The 22409-nt window shown below is 42.8% G+C and overlaps 1 protein-coding gene across 2 annotated transcripts in view; it reads right to left on the bottom strand.

The window, feature by feature from the left end:
- arfgef1 (ADP-ribosylation factor guanine nucleotide-exchange factor 1 (brefeldin A-inhibited)) overlaps nt 1-22409 on the bottom strand; it is a 48254-nt gene that overhangs the window by 3926 nt on the left and 21919 nt on the right. For both annotated transcript variants that reach the window (XM_070852632.1, XM_070852633.1), the window contains 31 exons: nt 19938-20304; nt 19572-19697; nt 18130-18371; nt 17586-17719; nt 14722-14956; nt 13537-13636; nt 13105-13244; nt 12845-12953; nt 10412-10613; nt 10206-10317; nt 9294-9499; nt 9071-9155; nt 8805-8970; nt 8135-8286; nt 7924-8052; nt 7675-7833; nt 6862-7006; nt 6623-6713; nt 6116-6156; nt 5796-5965; nt 5028-5179; nt 3754-3926; nt 3409-3569; nt 2793-2923; nt 2473-2602; nt 2167-2302; nt 1563-1701; nt 1094-1166; nt 643-802; nt 416-555; nt 89-260 (listed from right to left, as the gene is read on the bottom strand). In XM_070852632.1, the coding sequence (XP_070708733.1) occupies nt 89-260; nt 416-555; nt 643-802; nt 1094-1166; nt 1563-1701; nt 2167-2302; nt 2473-2602; nt 2793-2923; nt 3409-3569; nt 3754-3926; nt 5028-5179; nt 5796-5965; nt 6116-6156; nt 6623-6713; nt 6862-7006; nt 7675-7833; nt 7924-8052; nt 8135-8286; nt 8805-8970; nt 9071-9155; nt 9294-9499; nt 10206-10317; nt 10412-10613; nt 12845-12953; nt 13105-13244; nt 13537-13636; nt 14722-14956; nt 17586-17719; nt 18130-18371; nt 19572-19697; nt 19938-20304 (4678 nt within the window). The remainder of the gene's footprint in view (nt 1-88; nt 261-415; nt 556-642; nt 803-1093; nt 1167-1562; nt 1702-2166; nt 2303-2472; nt 2603-2792; nt 2924-3408; nt 3570-3753; nt 3927-5027; nt 5180-5795; nt 5966-6115; nt 6157-6622; nt 6714-6861; nt 7007-7674; nt 7834-7923; nt 8053-8134; nt 8287-8804; nt 8971-9070; nt 9156-9293; nt 9500-10205; nt 10318-10411; nt 10614-12844; nt 12954-13104; nt 13245-13536; nt 13637-14721; nt 14957-17585; nt 17720-18129; nt 18372-19571; nt 19698-19937; nt 20305-22409) is intronic.

The raw sequence follows: 22409 nt of genomic DNA, 5'->3' as shown, positions 1-22409 counted from the left end.
AAGTCCAGCTCTGTCTTCATTTCCTTTGACCTGGCAACTGAACAAAAGCAAAGCAATAAAATGTGCAGACAGTATTTTCTTGCCCTACCTGCTTTCCACAGTAAGGTCCTCTGCTCGTTGTTGGAGTTAAAAGCCTTGGCGAAGTGGTGCGACTCCAGCAGACAGTCCAGCAGCTTGAAGAGCTGCTCTGAGGTCAGGTAGCGATACATACCCTGGTCCTGAGTCTCCACTGGGACGTCTGTTGCATACACAGCATCCCGCTTCAAAAGGACAAACACGTGACAGATTACTGGCTTTAATCACATGGCATAGAAATACAGAGAAAGACTTCAAGGAGAGGCAGTGTCTAAATCTTCTGAACAAACCCACTGACAAGTGATGCTGTTACTATATCAGAAAACAAGAGCGTTTGTACCTGAGCAGCAGCAAAGTTCTCAGCATCTTCCTTCTTACTGGTGGCAGGAAAAAACACGATGTTATCAATAGTCTGGATCAGCTCCAGCTGCACGACACACTTTATCAGCAAAGCTGAGAATAAGCGCTGCTCCAGGACCTCTGTGGAACATACAGATACAGACGCTTCCATCAGAACACACAAACACACAGAGAAAAACACGAGCAGTCAGCAAGCGACAGGCTTACTTGTTGGGGTCCTGCTCCTGGAGCCGTCCTCACACATGCCTGAGGCTGAGCTGTACTGGCTCTGCCGGCGGTTCTCCATTGCAATCCTGTCGGCACTGCTGATGGAGTGCTGGTCGTCAGAGCGGGACTGAATATCCACTGACTTCTGGGAAATGGAGTCCTGAGAGCAAAGTGGCCAGAGTTACAGCGAGCCGTTATGTACACATTACTTAAAACTACACAAACGCAGTACAGGTAAATTACTTATGTATAAGACAGCATGAAAGAGAACAAATACTTTTTTTTTTGTTATCTATCAGTATAATGCCAAGAGAGAAATGCAAACATATGTAAATAAAATAAAATAAATAAGGCAAACTAATGTTGTGTTCACATAAAAAAAAACCTGTGCATATGTACGACCAAAACAGATAGTGAGTCATTCACACAGAAAAATACGGTATTTCCTCACCAGCTGTTTGTCCGACAGGCTCGGTGCTGTGAAGTGTTCACCCTCTGTTCCTGCTGGTCTCCATGTTAACAGCCTGAAAAACAGTCAAACCTCAATAAATCACATTAATTCTTGGACAGGATGACAAAGAACTAACTAACAAACCTGAGCTAGAAAAATCCATCAAGCTAAGCTTCATTTGGTTAAAACCTACTCTGATTGATATTTCCAGTCTTTTATAGATGTCGGTTTGGTTTGCATGTCAAAAAATCCAACTATATAATAAACTCATTGTAAATCAACTGTGCAAAATGATCCAGACAGTAAGATTGTAAATCATATTTTCCTGTAATTCCCATTAGCAACTAATGTCCCTGTTTATAATTAGAATCACTGTTACGTTAAAGTTTCTTTACATCCGACATTAAAAACACGGCTTGTTTTTTGACTTTGAGGAGAAGGTGCTTTTATGTTCAGCGCAGCAGCTCACGCGTGTGGGATGGTGGTCTTGAAGATGTCCAGCATGCAGTTACATGTCTTGTCCCAGGTCTCCGGGGAGAATTTCTCTCCATTCAGGATGACCACATTCTCTAGACAGTTGGTGCCTGAGCGGGCAAGCTGCTCGTTATCTGCAGACGCACAGATGAAGAGGAGGAGGGGGAGGAGGAGGGGTTGGGCAGAGAGGAGGGAGAGACAAGGGAAAGAAGGCAAGTTTTATCGATACATAAAGTCTGCTGAGATTTCAGCCCTTTTATCTATTTTCCAATAAACAACCAAAAAATACTAAAAACATTGACTGATTATTTGCTTAACCTTTGTCTTTTTACAAAGTGGAACAGTATTAATGCAGCACATAAAAGCTGAGAGGCAATCCTTAAGCTCCGTCACTGCAGCCAAGCCCAGGTCATGGCTAATGCCATTAAAGACCTGTTATTATTCCCTATTCCTTGAACCTGCATCAAAGGCTATATTAATTCTCCTTTTTTCTGTCACTGCTTAAAGCCGGGAGGACAATCTGGACCCCAACACTCTGCACACATTCAACTCAATGAATCTTAAGAGAGAGGAGACAGAAAGGGTTGCTGTGAGCTCACCTTGCTGCACACACCAGTACAGCTGAGCCAGGATGTCATCCAGCAGGACGTCATTGAGAGACTCAAAGTATTGGGTGAAGACATCACAGATGGCATAAAGTGCATGGTTGCAGGTGGTGGTCATCCACTCTGCTTTCTGAGGGTGCAACACAGTACGAGTGAATGTGCCTTTCAACAACATGACGACAAAAAACTGCAACACAGTACTGCAGCTTAGATATTAGAGACTGGATTTAGATTTTTGAGAAATTCATTTAAAACAACTGGTTAGTGGCAACATTGGCACTACTGCAGATGCTGCGTTACCTCAGTCTGTTGCTCAGGCAGCTTCATGTTGTCAAAGATCCTGAAGACGATTCTGAACAGGTCTTGCCACCAGTGTTTTTCAAAGGTGTGCCCGTAGGTCTTCATCACTTCAAACATCACCGTTAGTCCCCTGGGAAATACACACAGACACAGCTGACATTTGCTTTTCTAAAACATGCATGAAAGCAAAGATCGGATGTCAGCAGGACTGTACAAAGCCTATACTTGTCTTTGCTGCTGTTGTTGCAGTTAATTGATTCTAAAGTAGTAGGCGATAAAATAATCAGTTTTGTGCTTTTAATTGTGTTGAACCCGCCTACCTGGTCCTGACATCCAGCTTACACCTGTTGATGATGCAGGAGAGCTCGAAGAGAATGGGGAACCACCCCCGCACCCACACACGGTCCTCAGGCGCTACATTCATGTCATCACTGGTGTAGTCTTTGAAGGCCTGCCAGAGAAATGAGAGCCACGTTCACCATAGTATCATTTCTGCCTTGGGGGGGGGGAATTAACCTTCCAACGAATAAACATTTCCATACATACTGTGCATGCCCCTGCTATGCACTATACCGACTCACTGTGCACAGATTCTCCCTCTTTATGATGCCAGCAGAGTGAAAGTGATTATAGTAGTATGCCACAGTTCCACACTGGATGATGTCAGCAGATGTTCTTACACTGCTGCACACTGGCACATTAATCCATCCTCTACTGTACAGTTTATAATCTGAACATAGCATATTTATATTCTGTTAATCTTTAGATGTTAGTACAACGTACATTTATAGTTATCATCACAGCCATTGCTTTATCTTGTTTTTTGCTGCTTCGATAGGCCAATAATATTCATAATCTATCTAATGTGTTGCACAGTTATGGCACCTTTACAGTAAGCAATAAACTGTTGTGTATAATGCAGGGCCTGTTATTGACCTGCGGCCTCTCTGAGACGTATTTGGCGCAGTGCCGGATGAGGCGGATGGCTTCCATGCTGGTGTCTGGGAAGGAGGCGTTGCAGGCAAACTCTGACAGACACTTAACGGCATCCTGGAAGGAGTCGATGGTGGCCGCAAAGTGCTTTTCAAATACATTCGCTGGGAGACGGATAGAGGGAGATTAAAGTAGAATAATAGAGGGGTGAGAGTTGAAAAAAGAAAAGATGGAGAATAAGATAAAAATCTGATGAGCACAAGATGCAACTGGTTGACAAAATGAATTCGAGGTTGTCGTTGAGGTTATTACATCATCCTCAGGTGACTGCGCATGTTCTGGACTTACTGACGATGTGGCCGGTGGTCTGGAAGGCCAGCTCTACAATGCTCTCATCCTGGTCAGAAGCAGCCAGGTGGAACACGGAGAAAATGTTCTTCCAGCCTGAGCGGATGTTCGCCGCCTGTGAGTTAACCATCTGCGCTATACAGCGCACCACCATGTCTCTGATGGTGGGAGACCTAGACAGGAAATAGGGGGTAAGAGGAGGAAGAGAGCGGATTGAAAGAAGGACAGGGAAGAAAACAAAAGAGGAAAGGGTTTGAGGAGGAGGAGTAGATGGAAGGGGTGGGAGGGAGAGCAGCAGATGAAGAAGCAAAAGAGAGAGGCAAAGAAAGAGTGGGGAGGGGGGAGAAAGCAGGAGGCAGAAGAGTCAGTTAGGAACAAGGAAAGTCACCTCTTTTATGTCAATTATAATTAAAAGCTCTTGATAACATCCTCGATCCCATTTTCAGCCAGGATCATTATTCCAACACTCGCTAGTCTTGGCATGACAGATTTTCACAGCAACTGTTGCCATAGTGAAGAACGTTTCTAATTGCTCAGAAGTTATGAATGAGAGACAAACTCTGCCTCCACTTACTGCCGCACACACAAACACACACACATCACCACACAGAGGAGGGCAGCATGAGAGAGTCTAATGGACTCAGCGCGCTGCAGGGTTTTTTATGGCCGCCTGCCATCTTCTCTGTGCTGAAGATCTCAGTCTGTTCAGTCCGTGGGTGGATTTATACTTACACTGCTACTCTTTCACATGAATGAAAAGGGCGCTGCAGTAAAACAGCTTGCCTTTTGACATGCTGCATACAGACAACTATGAGTGAAAAAAAAAATCAAACTCATTTATAACTGATAGCTGTTCAAAAACCTTTCCAGACTTATTCAGCAGGAGCAAGGGGGAAAAAAACGGCTTTTACATGAATTCGCTGAGAAGCTAATGCAAACAGACTGAAATGGGTCAGTCAAAATGTCCGCTTGCTGCTTTTCCCCGAGTGAACAGGCAAACAATATGCTTACTCACTGCCATAAGAAAGACAAAGAGAGTAGAGGCAGAGAAAGACAGAATGAATAACAAATGAGGCACAGAGCTGCTACAGAGGTTGAGTGGAGGAGGGAAGTGTGACTTGATTCAGTGTGTTTTTGCAGCCATGTGAGAAACAGCCCAGAAATAGCAACTACTGAAAGGCACAGTGCTGGCCTTGTGTTCGCACCACCCGGCACTACAGATCGTGGTACCGTAAGCACTCACTCACAGATAAATGTACTACTTGTCTCTTTACCTGTTCTTTTTCATGATGTGCTCAAAAGGCCTCAGAAAGTCTTTCTGGAATCTGAAGTTGGCCAACTCCCCCTTCTCCAAAAATTTCATGGACAGTTGCCTGAGAGAGTCCACTGCGAAAATTGCCACATCTTCATTGGAATTACAGCCAACCTGCACAGAGACGAAACATATTTCAAAAAATTCAAAACAAACAGATCTGTTTGTTTTAATAGCTCATATTTGTAACCATTGTCTTAAATTCGAGTGGAATACAGCTTTCCAAGAACTGTTCCTTCAGTAATACCTGCAACTGAAGGTAAGGTCGACGTGCTTAGAACAAACAGTTCGCCATTCAGCAGGAAAACAGTTTTTCTTAAAATCCACTTTGCCACATGATAACTTATCATTTTGAGGATTTGATTTTACAAATGCTAAAGCCAGTTTGCAGCCACTCGGTGAGAAGCAGGGCCTCAGTGAGAGATGTGTCCTTGAATACTAAACCACCAGAAAGCTTTTCTGGCAACAATTTGTGTTTATCAGTGACTGAAATCAGCCCTCTGTAAAACAGAAGGTAGGAGAGAAGGTAAACAGGGCTTTGCAGCTCAGTCCCTCCCTTCCCAACTGAGTAAGTTCATGAAAAAACATTTGGATCATGTATATAATAAATAATGCCAACAATTAAACAAAAAATATGTCTTTCTTTCTATACAATAGAACCTAACTGTATCCATGTCTTAAAAACATGCTTCTGTTTCACGATTTCCACGATTAACCAGTCCTCACCCACCTTGTTGAAGTGGTCTCCGATAACCTCCCAGATCCTGGACCACTGCAGCCTGATGCGGCCCATGTTGTAGTAGGAGATCTCGACTATTTTTTGCAGGCTGAACATACGTGGGTGTGTGGGCGAGGCCAGCTCATCCATGGACACAGCACACAGCCAGCGCACAAAATCAACTGACGAGTAGATACAAGATGTTAGCAATGAGCAAAGAAATGGTGCTTTGTATGGGCAAAGTGACTCATAATGATCAAAAACAGACAGAGTGTACCTGTCCTTGGAGCAATAAGAATGACACAGTATGTAGCTAGATCAGCTAGACTCACCTATCGCATTACCATCCAGTCTGGTAGAGCCCGTGAATATCCTAAAGCAGAAAAAGTATTTCAGTAAGTAGTATTCAAAAGCCACACTGCACGGACAAATTAACACAGATTTGTATTTCGGTCAAAAACATAATAGAAAAATAGGCGGATGTCAACTACATCTGGTGCAAAACAGATGTTTGCTCAAAACATACGACCCACACTGACTGCATAACTAGTTAATGTTTAACTGCCTTTCAATGTGCTTTTATATTTGAATGTTTTCCAGTGTTACGAGGTGGTTTCTAGCTTAATGCTTGTTAAATGTTGTAGACATGAGGAACCCTTTTTCCTTCTCTCCTGCCATAGTTTGTACTAGAAATTATGACCAACAGAAGAACTTGTTCAATATGACGCAGTATAGTGCACTGACATAGAATTACATGAAAAATTAGACATATGAGGTCAACCAGAGGACCTCAGTTTAAGTTTTTGTGATTTTATTTCAGTTCAGGGTGACTACAGTACCTGTCCACAGCCACCACCACACTCTGAGAACTGGTCTCTCCGATGGACTCCTGAATGCTGGCGATCTGCTTACGGTCCACTGTCCCTCCAACTACGGAGCAAAGCACAGAGGTTTTACAGACAAGAACTGATTGGAGTTTTGTCTAATTTAGCACAGCTCCACTGAAGGAAACGTGACATCAAACTCGACGTGACATTTGGCTTGATTTACAACATGTATTCATACGTTGATGACTGACCTAGACCCAGGTACTCATCGTTGCTCTGCTCCTTTGTACTTGTAACAAAGCCCTCCTTGCCCCGCACCGTCCCTGAGATGTAGCGCGCCTTCACCCCTGTGCCGATCAGCTGAGCCAGCTCCAGCTGACTGATGCACTTCATGATCTGAGAAAAGACAAGACATATTCAGAGGCACAAAACACACAGAAAGTAATGGAAATGGACATAGTAAAAAAAACAAGCAAGAATGGCGGAATTGGAGACTGGAAAATATGTGCGTTAGGAGGGAAATGATCCAATAGCTAAATAGGCCAACATTTAAATGGATGGTAATGTTGTAGCAGCCTGACAACATCTAGTTTGGCAAACTCAAACTAGATGCTGTAAAATATCCAAAAACCCAATAAACAAACAACTATGACTGCATAACAGTTAAATAAAACATCAGAGCAGAAAATCATTTAAAGTGATACCAGTCATTTTTGGTTGGGTCAGCATCTGTTCTTATATAGGTGTAGTTTAAAACATGTGCTGCTTGTTTGGAGAACAGCAAATGTTAAATATAAAAAAAAACTGTATTTACTAAAATGTTACTTTATTTTTTAAAAAGGTTTTAAATACAACGTTGTTTTTAGACATATTAACTCACAAGAGGCTGTGTTAGTTTGCTTCATGTCATGCTTTAGCAATTCTAAAAAACATACACATCTATCCCACTGCAAAATTGAGGCCTATCGCGGCTCATTAGATGACAGATGATGTAAGATAGTAGAGGAACTAAAGCAAGTGAGAGACGGGCAGTTTTAAGTGATAGGAGAAAGAAAACAGCGAACCTCGTGCCAGGAGTTGCCCAGGTAGTTGCCATCAGTGTGGGCCACAGTGATGAGGGTCTTGATGGTGTCGATGTTCTTCTGCTTCATTTCTGAGATGCCAGAGCTGGCTGTCAGCAGGGTGAACCTCGCCAGGGCCTGCACATACGCATCCCTCTCCAGCTGTAACAGACAAAAAGACAAAGAAGTGCCAAAATACCGCAAGGTAAGAGATACTGTGTGACACTAATCCCCCAGTTCAGACTGCAGTACCTGTATGGAGAAGATGCACGCTATCCTGATGGCACAACGGATGCCCTCCAGACACAGTGAGGCCACTTCGGTGTCATCGCAGTCCTGAAGACCCACGCTGAAAGCAGCCAGGAAGGGTGTCCACGCCAGCTTAGGAAGAACAGAGGGATGAGGTGTGTGTGAAGCGGTATGTGCCTCATGGAGTGTGTGTGTCCATGTGTGCTGGTGGTACCTTGAACATGGGCCTGACGTGCTCCAGATGTGTGGCGCTGGTGAAGGGAGCCTGGACATGGCTGACGGCCTCCATAAGAGCTTTGGCTGTTTTGGCCATCTGCTCCATCTCCACGTTGTACAGCAGACGCCTCTGCTTCTCACTGGCCACACCTGAGAGAGAATCAATGTATCAATCCATCAATGTACGCAAATGAATAGTCACATACACGCCCACAGCTTTTTGCAGCGACCAAATAAACTCAGCAAAGGAAACACTGCAGCTTTTCATTATAACAAGCTCTGCAAATATGTGACAAGTGGCCTCTTCATGCCTATTGAATTTTAAATGGCTGATTTAAATGCTTTTCACAGGACAATTGACGGCAAACACGAACATGCAAACTCTATTGCGTTATATATTTTCATTATGCTTCAAAAAGAGTTCCTGTAGTGCATATAACTCTTCACTGAATTCTTCACTGTAATTTCTTTGCTCCTTAAGCTCTTAACAGACTTTTATTGGTCATCAGCAAATCTTATCAGTGATCTGACGCATCTCTGATAGCTACAAGTCTCATTCGAAATCATTGCTGCAACAAAGACATCAGGCAAATGGCTCTGGATAATAACTGGAATCTTAGTCTGAGTACTCATTACATCTTTGAGACATCCATAGCGGTGAGACTCACTCTGCTTGTTGGATTTCATGGTGAGCTCTTTCGTCTCCTTCATGGCGATCTTTTTCCCAGCAATCTCATCATAGATAGCTGAGAGATACTCCTCTGGTAGGTCTTTGCTGTCGTTGATGCCACGGTTCATCTTGATGTATTGCTCTTTTGTCATTTTATTCTTCACCTTTGCAGACAGCAAGGATAAGGGTCAAAAGCTGCTTATGTAACCTGCGCGATTTATATGTCACAGATATCTGAGGGAAGGACTGCTGTGGAGTGCCTACCTGTGGACTGTGAAGGTCTGTTGTCAGCATAATGATTGAGTAGGCAAGGACGTATGCGGTGTCAGCGCTGGCAAAGAGAGTTTGCCTGGGAAATTGAAGGCAAGCCGAGGGTAGGGAAAGAGCGAATGCATATTAATATAACAGCATGTTGAAAGTGGGCCAGACGAAATAAAATTCAGTTATTTCCACAGCCTGGACCTTCTAGCCAAAGATGTAAACTCACCCCTGATTGCATTCGAGATATCTTGCAGCAAATTTCTCCATGAGCCGGTCAATCTTCTGGGCCTCTCCAGGGAGGCGAAAGCCCTCCAGGAACATCCTTAGTGCGGAAACAAAGTCTTTGCCCTGGAAGTCCATTTGATCCACGTAGGCGTACATCACCTCTTTATTGAAACGGTCATTATCCCCGAGGAACTCTCCCACTTGAGTCTAAGAGAGAAGACAGAGGTCAGTCTTGTTTCAGTGTACTGCAATGTAACATTCACATCACAGCGGGACAATCTAAAATCCTGCTAAAAGAACCTATGTTGTTTTCGTACACACCGTGTGTCCAATTTGGTTTGAGAGCTCTCCACTCTCAGTAGCATGGCTATTATTGCTCTTCAACTAACATGCACTCATCATATGATCCACAAGAAGCTGGTCTAAAAGCAGAACTATCCAGTCCAGTGTGGATCTGATAGATATCTGATAAGGTTTTGTTGTTTATCCACTCCATTAGCTGCTCGTGGTCTCACTGCGTCTGAGGGCCCTTGTTGCTAACTAGATGTTATGAACGCTCTTTAATGCTCATTACCGCTGTGTACAGACACCCTCGAGGCTGTCCAATCAAGGCAGAGTGTGCTCTTCATCAGAGTTAACATAAACACTGCTTATAGGACTCTGGGTTAGAGTGGCTGGGCGGCTGTTTAACGCTGGTGGACAGGCATTAGATTATTGAGTTGCTTCTTTCCGAGCATTTTGTTGCTACTTCGGCTTCTAGAAGATCCACAAACAAACCCAATAACGGTGTTGGGGTTGAATGAGCTGTCTTTTGTCCATTAGGTCTAGTGCAGACCACAAGAACTTTGCCATGATTTTCCTGTCCAAGACATTTCATTTTGCCAACAAAATTTAAAACAAGGTGACTTGTTACCGAATCAAGCCTCTCTTCCTGGTGCAAGAACTGAGCAAGATCCTCTGGGGTTGTGCCCAGCATGCCTTGCTCTTGGAGGTACTGGATTCCTCTCTTTGGTTTCTTGTTGAACCTGTGTAGAATCCAGAGACACAGATCACACTGCAGCTGATGCAGTATCAACAGAGTAAGGTGGAAATTTCAGGTGTGTGTGTGGCAAATCTTACAGGTCAATGCCTTGCTCGATGATCTCCTTTTGCTGTTTAAGGACCTCAAACTGCTCGGGGTTGTCAGTGCCTGACATCTGGGTGCTGTAGCTGCCGATGCCGGACGAGGCAGTGGAGTCCAAAGAGTTAATGCTCCCATAGCGGTTTATGGTCTCTGGGGCCTTGGTCTCTGTACTTTCCTGTTCTGATGGTTTCTCTTGGCCTGAAGAGCAAAGAACATGAGTTGAGATAACCCAGAGGGGACGATAGATGAGTGGAAATAAACCAACCAATTTCTCTTGTTACTGTAAGAAGCAACTGCCTGAAACCATCACAAAGGTGAGAGTTTTTAATTGAAACTCTGTCGTTGGCACAAGCTCAGCCTGGAGGCTTAAAAAGTGAGCGAACTTAAAGCTAGTGCTGTGGGAGTGGGACTTCAGTAATAGAAAGGCGAAACTGCAGCACAGAGAACAATTGACCCTGAGGCCTTAACGATTGTTGTTGGCAGGGAGAGTATGCACACTGGCGTTACTCACATGCACAAAAGACCACAGTCTAACGAACTCCAGAAAACACACACTTAGTCGCACGGAGCTCGTGCAGGGCAGAGTGGGAGATTAAGAAAGGTGGGTTATCTAAAACGTTCCAGGCAGTCAAAGAGGAAGCAGCCGGAACTTTAAGGCAAAGAGAGGTGGTTTCTTAAGCCTGAGACGAGCTCGGGGATCTGCTGCCACCCTGTAACCCCTGTGCTGGGGCCAGGCGTCTGATTACTCATCGGAAACTCTTTAAAACATTCAAGACAGTGTCACAGTAATGTGAGCTGGCAGGGTGCTTCCCGTTCTTGGGCTTATACAGAGTGGAGACAAAGAGGCGGAGGAACACAGAGGAAGGAGGGTGAATTAAAGTCAAAGTTTAAGCTGTGTACTGGGAAGATTTATAGCATATTCATAAAATTAACATGCAGCATTTGTACTCATCGAGCTCAGAAAAAAAGTGTTTCTGCATTTAATTTATGTAAATTCATACATGGTTTTGGTTACAATCTATGGAGTGAGTAGGTAATGGGAAACCCTACAAACATGTTAAATAATGCAAGACTAGTAAAGCTACAAACACAACAAGCTTAAAACCAACGACTGTCATCACACCAACACGTTCTAGCAAACACTCTGTACTGTTCTACTATTACCTGCTTTTGCTTTGAAGTCATACAAAGAGGAGAGAAAATGACACAAGGGACAATTGAATTGAGAGAAGGTGATATATTGCACTGTTATACTGTGGAATGGATCACACAATTCAGTGTTTTGTATTCAGAAATCACATTGCGCTTCCTTTGTACGAGGAGGAAAATAGTCTTCGTCTGAAATCCAGCAGGGCGGATTTAACATTCAAAATTCTAATTCTGACCTATGAGCTACTGCAAGATTACTAATGAGTTGTCATAAGTTTTGGCAAGATAACGTCCCTGTGAGTGAACACAACTGCCTCAGCTGGTTAGCCTTGACAGCTTAGCCCGAGGCTAGCCTGTGGATAGTCCCAGGGGCTTGTGCGATATCTGTCTAGCCCTTCCACAAAGTTGCACTTGTTCCTCAGTTTGGAAAACAACAGAAATCCTCTGGCGTGCAACAGACCCAGAGGCCAGTCTTACACAAAGGAGATGCTCTGTATGTTGTAGATGGGCATTTCATCACGGCTTGGCTGCAGGTATCGCTCGCTCGCTCTTTTAGGCTAAAACTTGTGGATTACCGTGTCTGCGCTGGCCCGATGGGCATTATCTCACTCCTCTGGCTGGTGAATGCCAGCTGTCAATCCGACAACTGATTGGAGTCGAGCTGATGGATGTGAGCTTTACAGCTAACCCCGGTTAAACTCACTGATGAACTGCTGCCAAAAACCCGGCTGGTCAGGGTTAAGACTAGTTCTAACCTTGGCAGTCTCATCCATCGCACACACTTTCCACAACACAAGTTGAATTCTCCACAGACCTTTGAGGAAAAACAACAATCTGGATGTTTATGGGCAAAGCCAAGAAAGCATTATAGTACAGGCACACAAACAGTTCCAGTGTGCACCATCTGTACGGAAGCTAATTAATCAAACTACTTCTCATCACGCCTTAATATAAAATGTGAAACGCACTGATATGCATCACTGTATGCAATCTAACCAAACCCTCTTTAAATCTTCAAGAATTAGCAAAGACTTCCCTGTGGAGTTTAATTCATCCTTCAATATTAGTGATGTGATTCAGCAGTAAGAGGTAATTCTGTGTGACACAGCAAAGACAAACATGAATGCCACTTATATGTCTAAAGACTAAATGTTTAGTCAGTGTGTAGAATTAGAATGAGCAGAAAGGTCATTTTCTTGTCTATCGTATTCAGCTCAGGTCTGATAGCTGCCAGACAGTCTTGATAAATTACATTCATATTCAGTGCATCAACGTCTTACCGAGGCTGGTCTGAGAGTTGGGGTTGACGTATTGGTCTTTACTCCATTCTACCATACATTTCAGGATGGACACTAAACATTCAAGGCCTTTCTTTCTCAAGGTCAACTCCTAGAAAGGAATAAAGAAAATGTTATCCCAGTGCCGTAGAACATTAAATAACAATACAATAAATAATTGTAAAAATGTAATAAATATCAAAATAACAGTAGCACTAAATAAAGCTAAATATCATGAAAAAAAAGGAGAGACAAAATATCACCTGGAGCGGTGTTGTGCCGAGCTCGTGGCCTCCGCGACCCTGAGCAATTTTTGAGAGGTCATTGACCAACCGCTCAAATATGTTAGCAGCATTCAAGTCACAATCATAGTTCACGTAGATGTCCACCACACTCTGGGCATCTGAGAGAGACAGATGGAGTTTGTCAGTAACAATCCATGAAAACAAATTCAGACTGTGTACACTGCTTTTATGGAGTCTGAAGCAAGCAACAAAATAATTATCGACTTCCAAAGAGGTTAATAATAGCCGTTAATACAAAGCTTTAAAAATGACAATGTGATTAAACACATTTAACTGACTGCAAAACATCAGGTTTATTTGTATGAGAAGTGTCTCTCCTAAGCCTCATTACCAAAGTCCAAATGCTTATTAATTACACATCAGGAAGTGGTGTTAAAATGAGACACAAACCTGCGCATATTCTAGTGAGGGTTTGTATGACCATCCACTTGTGGTCGTAGGAGCTTGTGGAAGTCTCAAGAATGTACAGGAAAATCTCCTTGAAGAACACCTGCAGACAAAGCCCATGTGACAAGTGAGAAAGAGCAACAGAAACACGAGAGGAGAGGCGAAAACACGATCAACTGCCTGCGCATGACCAACACGACACACAATATTGTCCAGGAGCCCACATGAGTGCCTCCAGTAGACAGAACGACCAAAGCAGGCGCTCACGCATTAGAAACTTTGAACCGACTCAAACAGACAACAATAGACCGCAGGCAGCAGAAAGTAGGTAATAGTGCAGCCCTGAGTTGCACCAAGGTGGAATAATGTTACAGCGCTCTGTGAGAAAAAAACCACATCTCCCATCATTTACATCAACTGCTGGCTGCACGGAGAAACAGTATCAGACTGTCAGAATATCAGAATATGCAGTATGTGCTGTTTATAGAAAGAAAAGAAGAACCACTATGTTTATTCAATTAAAGCAGGTGAATATTAACCTATGAGCGCACACATGTAGAAACTGGTGTTTAAAGAACAATTCTACATTGCTGCCTTTCTAATTGTATTCTGTTGCACTTTTGTCATTAATTTCCCAGAAAGGCCGTCAGCAGCCAGAGAAGGTGTGAAACTGCCGCTTCTCATCAAGAAGCGGTGGGCGGATCTATAAATGTAGATACTGTACTTCGCCAACTAGTTTATCAGGAATCCCTGCATATATGAATCACAATAGAGCTGGGAAGAAATGAAAGGAAAAAGCTGAACACAAAACACCACATGGAGGGCGCAGTGCTGAAGAATGACAGCAGCAGGTAGCAGCTGTCAGAGAGCTGCATGTTTCGGTAGTATGAACGGTCTTCATCACATCACATTAAAAACTTTCCAGCATATATTTCCGATCATTATGAAGCAGCTGAAGAGAGTGTAGCAGGTTAGAAGTTGCTCAAAAACAAAATAGGTTGTTAAGCCCTAGCCTGAAAAACCCTGACACTTACGGTTTCATGGTATTAAAATCTATTCAGGCTGTCAGCAGTCATTTTCCACAGCAGATATCTCTGTCATAACCATTACAGTGCAAGTCTGACAAGCTGACAAAACAAAAACTGAAATTTTCTTGATTAGTACAACGTGCAGGGACCAGCATGTTACCTCGATTTGCATCTTGAGGTGCGTCTTGAAGTGAGAGAGCAGAGTGAGGAAAATGGAGAGCGAGAGTTCGAAGACCTCAGGCACAGAGGAGACGCCGTTCTTGGACAGGGCCACACACAGGTACTGCTTGATGGCGTTGATGAACATCTCGTTAGTCTTGAAGATGGGCCCGGCGTTCTGCAGGATGGACAGGAGCAGCTGGAGGGACAAGACCTTCGATCGCAGCTCATGGGACCTGAGGCAGCGGGAGAGAGGGAGGAGGTTCAAGCAGCGTTTCCCACAAAGCCTTGCCGGTAAAATGATCAAAACTATTCAAGTAAAGTCAAGGGGGACTGCTAGAGTGGAAAATAGTATAGTATGTTGACATCTGCTCCCCTAGAATAAAAAATTATTAAAAGACCCCGTACTGGTGATGACGTAAAGCTCAGAAGAATCTTATCATGAAGTCTGTCTGAATATTTTAACAATATATTATAACACAGTAAGAGAGGAAAGACTGACTGAGCGTATTTCTGTGTGTTGCGGTGTCCATGTCTGTATCTTTGGCTCATATACTGTATTGTGTACCCAAGCCCTTTGAGAATGAAGCTGGCTCCTGCATAAAACAACTTAAGAGATTTTTTTTTCCAGCCATCTGCTCAAGACCCTGGGAACACATTGTTCTATCTGATGAGCATCAACATTTCAGACGTAGAATCAATTCAGCGATAAAAAAAAGAAAGAAGTGTTAGTAAAACCAAGTACTTATGGGCAAATTATCTGTCCTTCAAGCTAAATTATACCTCAAAGAAGCGCCAGTGTAATGCACACTGAGAGCACATCATTCTATCTCTCCATCTGAGGCTCAAAATCTTCAACAGCCATCAAAGAAATGCAAGGGCAACTAAATCAAAGCTCCTGTGGGTAGAGCCTCAGCTTGTCTGAACTGTTCTTCTGCAGCAGCGGGACAGAAAAACTGGAGCTCAAAAAACATACTTTCTACTTAATATGCCGGGATTGGCTGCTTCACTGCAATGTCTTCCATCTCTGGCGAGCAGACAAAGTAGGATTTATGAGGCACTACTTTTTCAAAACACAGACATTTTTTTCCCCCAAAAAGGCCACTTCTGTCAAATCTTACACTAGTGTAATTGTCTACAGAGCCAGAAAAACAAAAGAGAAAAAGGAATTCTTGTTTATGAGAAATTGTTGAAAGTAAAACTATGTGTATATTATTATCATTTACATATTAAGTTATGGTCACAAGATGCACAGAAAAATCTAAATCCCAAGTGTTGTACAAAAGACTACATTACCCATAATGCTACAAACCAGGAGGGAAATTCCTGAGATTTTATTGAGGCTGACGTGCTAATGTACATGTATTTTTAAACTAGAAAAGCTGAACAAAGCATAGTACTGTATGGTGACAACAGACAGACAGTCTAAGTAGGATATACAAAAAGGATGTATACATTTTTAATATATACACACTTGTATACTTATTTGGATTTAAGTGCCTGAATCAACCCACTAATGTAAAAATCCTTTTGACAACAGAGGACAATTTGGTTAATTTTGTATACAATACAATAGATGTCTCATAGCAGGCACAAAATAATCCCTCTTGAGACCAGACCTTTTCCCCCTGATCCACCATGAAGATACAAAGTAGTGTCTGATAGTTAAGGTAATAACAACGCAGCATTTCAGTCTGTGTGTTGTGTTGTACGTGTGTGTTTGTGAGAGAGTGAAACATCACGCAGAGCAGCCTTGTTAGGAGGCTAAAAGGTTTCTGTCCGACAGTGACATGGTACATCAGTGCTAAAGGTAATTGACATGGCCTTCACCAGACGTACAAACACACACCGCTCTCTTGCTTTGCCACCACAGTCAGTCACATTTTGAACACTATTCGAGGATGGACTGATCTTATATTTTGCAAGCTGACAAAAAACAATTCAAAAGATGGAATAAATACAAAAGTACACAAACAAATATAAATGTCACGCCGTAGACGCTGCGTGAATTGAGTTATACACAGAAACCAGATGCAGGAAATCCTGTTTCACAAAAGCTACTGCTATCAGGACTGGGCAAACCAGAGAGTGCTCAGATGTATAAATGAATGATAGCAGAATCAGATTATTTTCCCCTGTTCTGGTAATTAGAAAAAATGAAACAGCTAAAAAGGGATTCGTGCTTCATGAAAACAGGAAGTGATTCAGAAAACGCTGAGCGATGCCTCATTGTCTCCTTCATCACTATTTATCAACACTACTGTTATCACTGGAGCAATCCTCATTATAAACCATGACTCATGTCTATTCCTACACCCAACACACTCACACACAATAACAACAGCAGCAGTAGCTGTGGCAGTGGCTTGACTAACTGTAGAATATATTACTAATCTCAAAATTCATCCACTGTATAGCTGAACATGACCTTTAACTATTGATGTGTTTAGGAACCAAAGGTGGAAAATATCTAAATGACAGAACAAATTTTCAAACATGCTTGTGAATGAGCAAATCCAAAATGGTGATTACAAGTTATTGACACAAAGTGTGTGCGTTATTATGCTTCCTCCACTATGATCTGGGTTATATGGCATCACCAGGAAGTAGAAGTTCTGTTTTCTTTTGCTTACAGGTAAATTTTAGTTATGCTTTCCAGAGCCTTCATAGGAAGGCCTGTACACATAATGTAGCTCAAAGGAAGGGCTAAAACTAAAAATTATTTTTATTATTTATTAATCTTTTTTATCTCTTATTTTCTTGAGTAACTGGTTATTTTGTCTCTAAATCATCAGGAAATATTGAGAAATAAACTGTACTATACTGTAAACCCATTCTTGAACCCAACATGGAATAAATTCTTACTTCGGATCAGGTGGTCCATCTGACAGCGGCTTCATTGACAACTTGCAGAGTGAGCGAAAGACAAGGAAGGCATCTTTCTGAAGGATGTGGGAAAATTTGGCCCCAGGCGGCTGGCCAGGCGCTGCTCCTGATTCCTACAGAGAAACAAAATCAGAAAGATCAGTGTTCAGTTAGCAACACCTTCTGAACTGAATCTCACATCCTCCAGCTGACTAAACATAACAAGTGTATGATTATAAACTTCTGGGTCTATTAGAAACCTTTATTAATGATAAGTAGTCCTCACAGTCTAAGTGTTGACAATCTTTTTCATTAAATCAAGTAAATCACTGTTCTGACTCTCAGCCAGTACAGATATTCAGGAAAAGGAAGGAAGGAAGAAGAATTAAATATTTTTTAGGTCGGGGCTGAACTCCAGCACACTCATAACACATAAATATGAAACATAAATATGAATAACATTTAGATTAAATATATAGCAAAAATTCAGTGTGCTATAAATGTTTAGCATGCTTTGTTCCTACAGCTCTGGTCCGTCCTTCACCTGAGTGTCATTGGATGAGAGAGACAGTCTGTCATCAGGCAGCGAGGGGGTGAAGCTGGCAGAAATAGGCGTGCCGGGGATGCCGTTGGCATGGACGTGCTCGCTGTCACTACCCAAGGTGCCCTCGTCCTCCAGGGAGCTCTGGGTCCCCTCTGTCACCGCTTCAGCCGGCTCCGACTCTGCCGGCTCGCCACCAGACTCCTTTGTATCGGAGCAAAGGTTTGTGGGGTCCAAGCAGTGCCCTGCGGTGGTGCGATGGAGCAAGGAGGCGTTGGATTGACAGGGGTGACACACTGAACTCTAATCACAATGTGATACTTGTACAGCTTCAAATATCCTCGAACAAGACTACATGTTTTAAGTAAAAGCAACATTAAACCGTCAGATTTTGACATGATGTTCTGGTCAAGTACAAAGAGAGAAAATGACAGTGGCATATTAGCGAGCACGATGTTCAACAGCATTATGAGAGAACTTTTAGGCTAAGGGGGGATACTAGAGTGCATTTCTGCTCAATGTTCCCACCGGCCTTTAAAGCCTGTTTGTCAAATTGTTGCTCAAGGGTGACACTGTATTTGAACAAGGAAGCCAAAGCACTATTCTTTTGTGTGTATAAGTTAATGACACTTTTTTGCAGCCACAGAAAAAGTCTTTTGAAGGTCTTTTTAACTTTCGCACACAAAAACAGAGTGCTTTAAGGGAACTTTAGGAAGCTTGACCTGACCCAAAATTACAGTGTAGCTTCCCAGGAACTTAGGCTGTTATTTCTTAACAGACAGCCGGCTCTAGAGACTTTTGCATCTCCTTTCAGACACATTTTGTACCCAGAGAGGTGCTTCTTATTTATCAAACTAAGGCACCAGCCTGGGAGCAGAGCTCACTTGTCACTTGTTTGCTGAGGTACAGCTTGTATATTCAGTAAAGTGCACCTCTCTCCTTTTTCCACATGCATTAAAGTAAAGAATGTGTAAATAATAGGAGGAGGAATTACATTTATGGCTAATTCCAGCAGTGAGCTGCCTTCTGCTAGATCACTAGCAAACTTGCAAGGGCTACTTCTGCATAAAACATTCTCTAATTCACAAAAGCAGGTGCAAATGTGCAGAGGTCAAATAATTCATATTCTACAGAAATGTCAAATACAGTAAAAGAGGGTGAGCAAACTGAGAAGGAGCTGAACAAAAAGCAGAGAGGTATTTGTGGCTGAAGTCTTTGAACTTGCTGCTCATTGAGCTGCTAGTGCACCACAACATATACACTCACTTGACAGTTCCTTTATGGTGGGTTGTACAAGTAATCAATTTCTGTGCTTTTATTATCATTTTTAATTACTAACAACATTAGTAAACAGTATTAGTATCTCAGAGTACAATTGGGCACTGTCTTAAAAAGTACATTTATATGTTATATATAGTTTTTACAGCATACAGAACACATCTCACCTCCTGCAACAGTATTGACCACCTCCTGCAGAATACTCTGGACTATTTCCTGCGCTTTCTCCTCATAGTTTGGGGTCCCCTCATCCTCTTCCTCACGTGCCTCTGGATGCTGCTGGGCTGCTGCGCCTGAACAACACACGCACACAGTTTTAGGAAACACACTCATCATCTGTGTTGAATCAAAGGTGCAGGACACATCCATTTCTGCCATAAGCATAGTGCATTCTGGGTCAGGGTGCCAAAAGTTACAATGTGACTGACGGACTATTTTGCTCTTCATATTCTGATTCTCTCCCTGAATGACCCATTGCAGTGCTGAATGTCGTATCAAATGTTTGCAACAGTAAACATCTGTTGCAGTCTTACTCTGTGCTGCTGCGGTGGCTTGATCTGCCTCAGTCTGTTCATTTTCCGCCACGCAAAAATCAGAACCATTTTCTGGATCTGGGCTCTCGTAGACCGGCCCCTGCTCTCCCTGTTCCCTCTGCTCCTCCTGTTCCCCAGACACAGATCTGGTGCTGCCCTCCGGGGCGGGTGTTGAGGGGGTGGATGGGGTGGATGGGATGGTGATGCTGGGAGTTGGAGGGGTGACAGGCCCGTTGGGCTCCTGGATCAGACCCTTGGCCGGCGGGTGGATGTGTGCCTGGAGCTGAGGGGAGTCTGGCTCTGTGTGCTGGGTGACCGGGGAGTGCTGCCGGTGCCGCTCTCTTTCCAGCTGCTTTGCTTCCTGCAGCTGTGAGGGGGTGGGACACACACACACATACAAAAAAAATAAAATAATAAAAACAAAACAAAACCCACAGACACAGACAACACACACAAAGAGACTGTGATTGTGACTATTAAGACTATGTAAACAAACTCATAACAGCAACCACAAATTTGAACAACCTGTCTAGATTTACTGAGGGCTAAATGAGCCCAAAGCAGGGCCACAACACTTCCAGATGTCAAAGCAGAAAGCAAAATACGATGGCTCTTAGACTTTCTTAGATTTTTTCAAACATCTAGATTGCATCAGCATAAAGTAGATGTGAATTCTTATGGAAATGTATATGAAAACGCACTCACTGAGAAGTAGGACATGCCACTAAAACAGCGATGGGACAAACTTTGTGGAATAGATTCATGCTGGCTAGTGTGGACTGGGTCTATTTAAGTCCGCTGGTGGCAGAAGGTATTTCTGATGGAAAATGGCTCATACAGCCGTGTCCTGGCTGATGCGTCATGGCTGACATGTGTTACCGCTGCTTCTGATATGGAGTGCTGGAAAGTGTTGCTATACTTCAGCTTGGTAGGTCATGAACTTAAAGTGGGTCACAAGACATGTGCACATGGCTGCAGCTCAAAGAATGTGATGTTAGACAGTATTGTGTTATTTCAGATAATAGATTTAGAGAGAAAGAGTAAAGCTATCTCTACTGCAGAACTTAGGAGGGGAATAAGTACTTGTATGCAACGTTACACATTTCACTATTTCATAGCAAACATCCATACAATTCTCAAAACAGAGAGCAAACAATCACATGTAGTGGAAATTGTCTAAGCCAAGCTAAATTAACAACAGCCCATGGTGCATTTTCAGTCCAAGTGCATTTGTAGATTTATCGGGCATAAATGTTAAAAAAAACAACTTATAGACTTAAGTGACTCAAAGAGAAAAAGCACAGTAACTAAAAAGAGACATGGGTTACAGATGGAAATATAAACAGTGCGACACATTTACAAAACAGTGGTGATAGATGGTGATCCCTCTATCTACGGCAGACTAGCTTTTCAATTAATGACTGTAATTAACAGTCTATTTCAGCCAAATGCAGGGACACTGATGGCAAATGTGAATTTGTTTTAGTGAAGTAGTCTGTCTCATCTCCCTCTCTAGCCACAAGTCACAATTATACATCTGTTTTATGCCGTTTCCTTTGAGAGAGATTCTTTTGTCTTATATAAAAAAAAATCCAAAACTGCATTTCACATCTTCTTCACACACAAACTCCTTTTATTAAACCCATTATGTTCTGTTTTCAAAACCACACTTCCAGAAGCTGCTCAACTCTAATTAAATGAGCTTGCTGCTATTGTCACATTTAAATGTAAGCAACTAAATTGAACGACACAGCATTCTGAATGAAACAATTAGCATTGAATATGTGCAACAGTAACAAGGCCAGACAACGCACCTCGGCTGGAGGGGACGGGCGAGGCAGCGCAAACAAACTAAGCTCATTATTTAAATGCCACCTCAGTCGGATAGTGAAGGCTGAGTCTGTGTGAGAGTGAGCGAGTGTGTGTGTGTGTGTGTGTGATCATGCTGAGCTGCAGTCAGGAGGATACATCTACACACAAACATAGAAAGTGGATCTTCCTGAGCAGCAGCACCACACTATGCAGGCAGTGACAACACAACAATAGGCCTCTGCCTCAAAGTCTGCCTTGTCTCTCTATCTCCACCCCTGACTGCTTCTTTATAGTTCTCTGTCTATGTCTGACTCAATAGCACTCACTCATTGTTCTAAAAGATCTATATTAGGTCTTTGGAGAAACAAAACATAACTAAAAGCTGTCAGGAATGAGACAGGCACAGCTGACCTGCAACAAAGAATTTACCACACCCAGATGTGAATGTAAACTAAAATGTAAACTGGTGCAGGAAAGCAGAGATGATTTGTAGGCAAGTCAACAGAAGCCACGGCAAGCATATGGTGGAAAAAGTACACAGCATACCTGCTCCTGTGCAAGTGTAGGAGCAAAGGAAGAGAACGTATGAGTGCATGAATGGATGAGGAAAAAGCGTAATGCGCAAACACAGATACACAGAGAAGAGTTTAAGAGTTCTGA

This window comes from Pempheris klunzingeri, chromosome 21 (assembly GCF_042242105.1).
Source record: "Pempheris klunzingeri isolate RE-2024b chromosome 21, fPemKlu1.hap1, whole genome shotgun sequence".
NCBI lineage: Eukaryota > Metazoa > Chordata > Actinopteri > Acropomatiformes > Pempheridae > Pempheris > Pempheris klunzingeri.
Note: the sequence above shows the minus strand (reverse complement) of the source record. Positions and strands in the feature narration are given on the sequence as shown.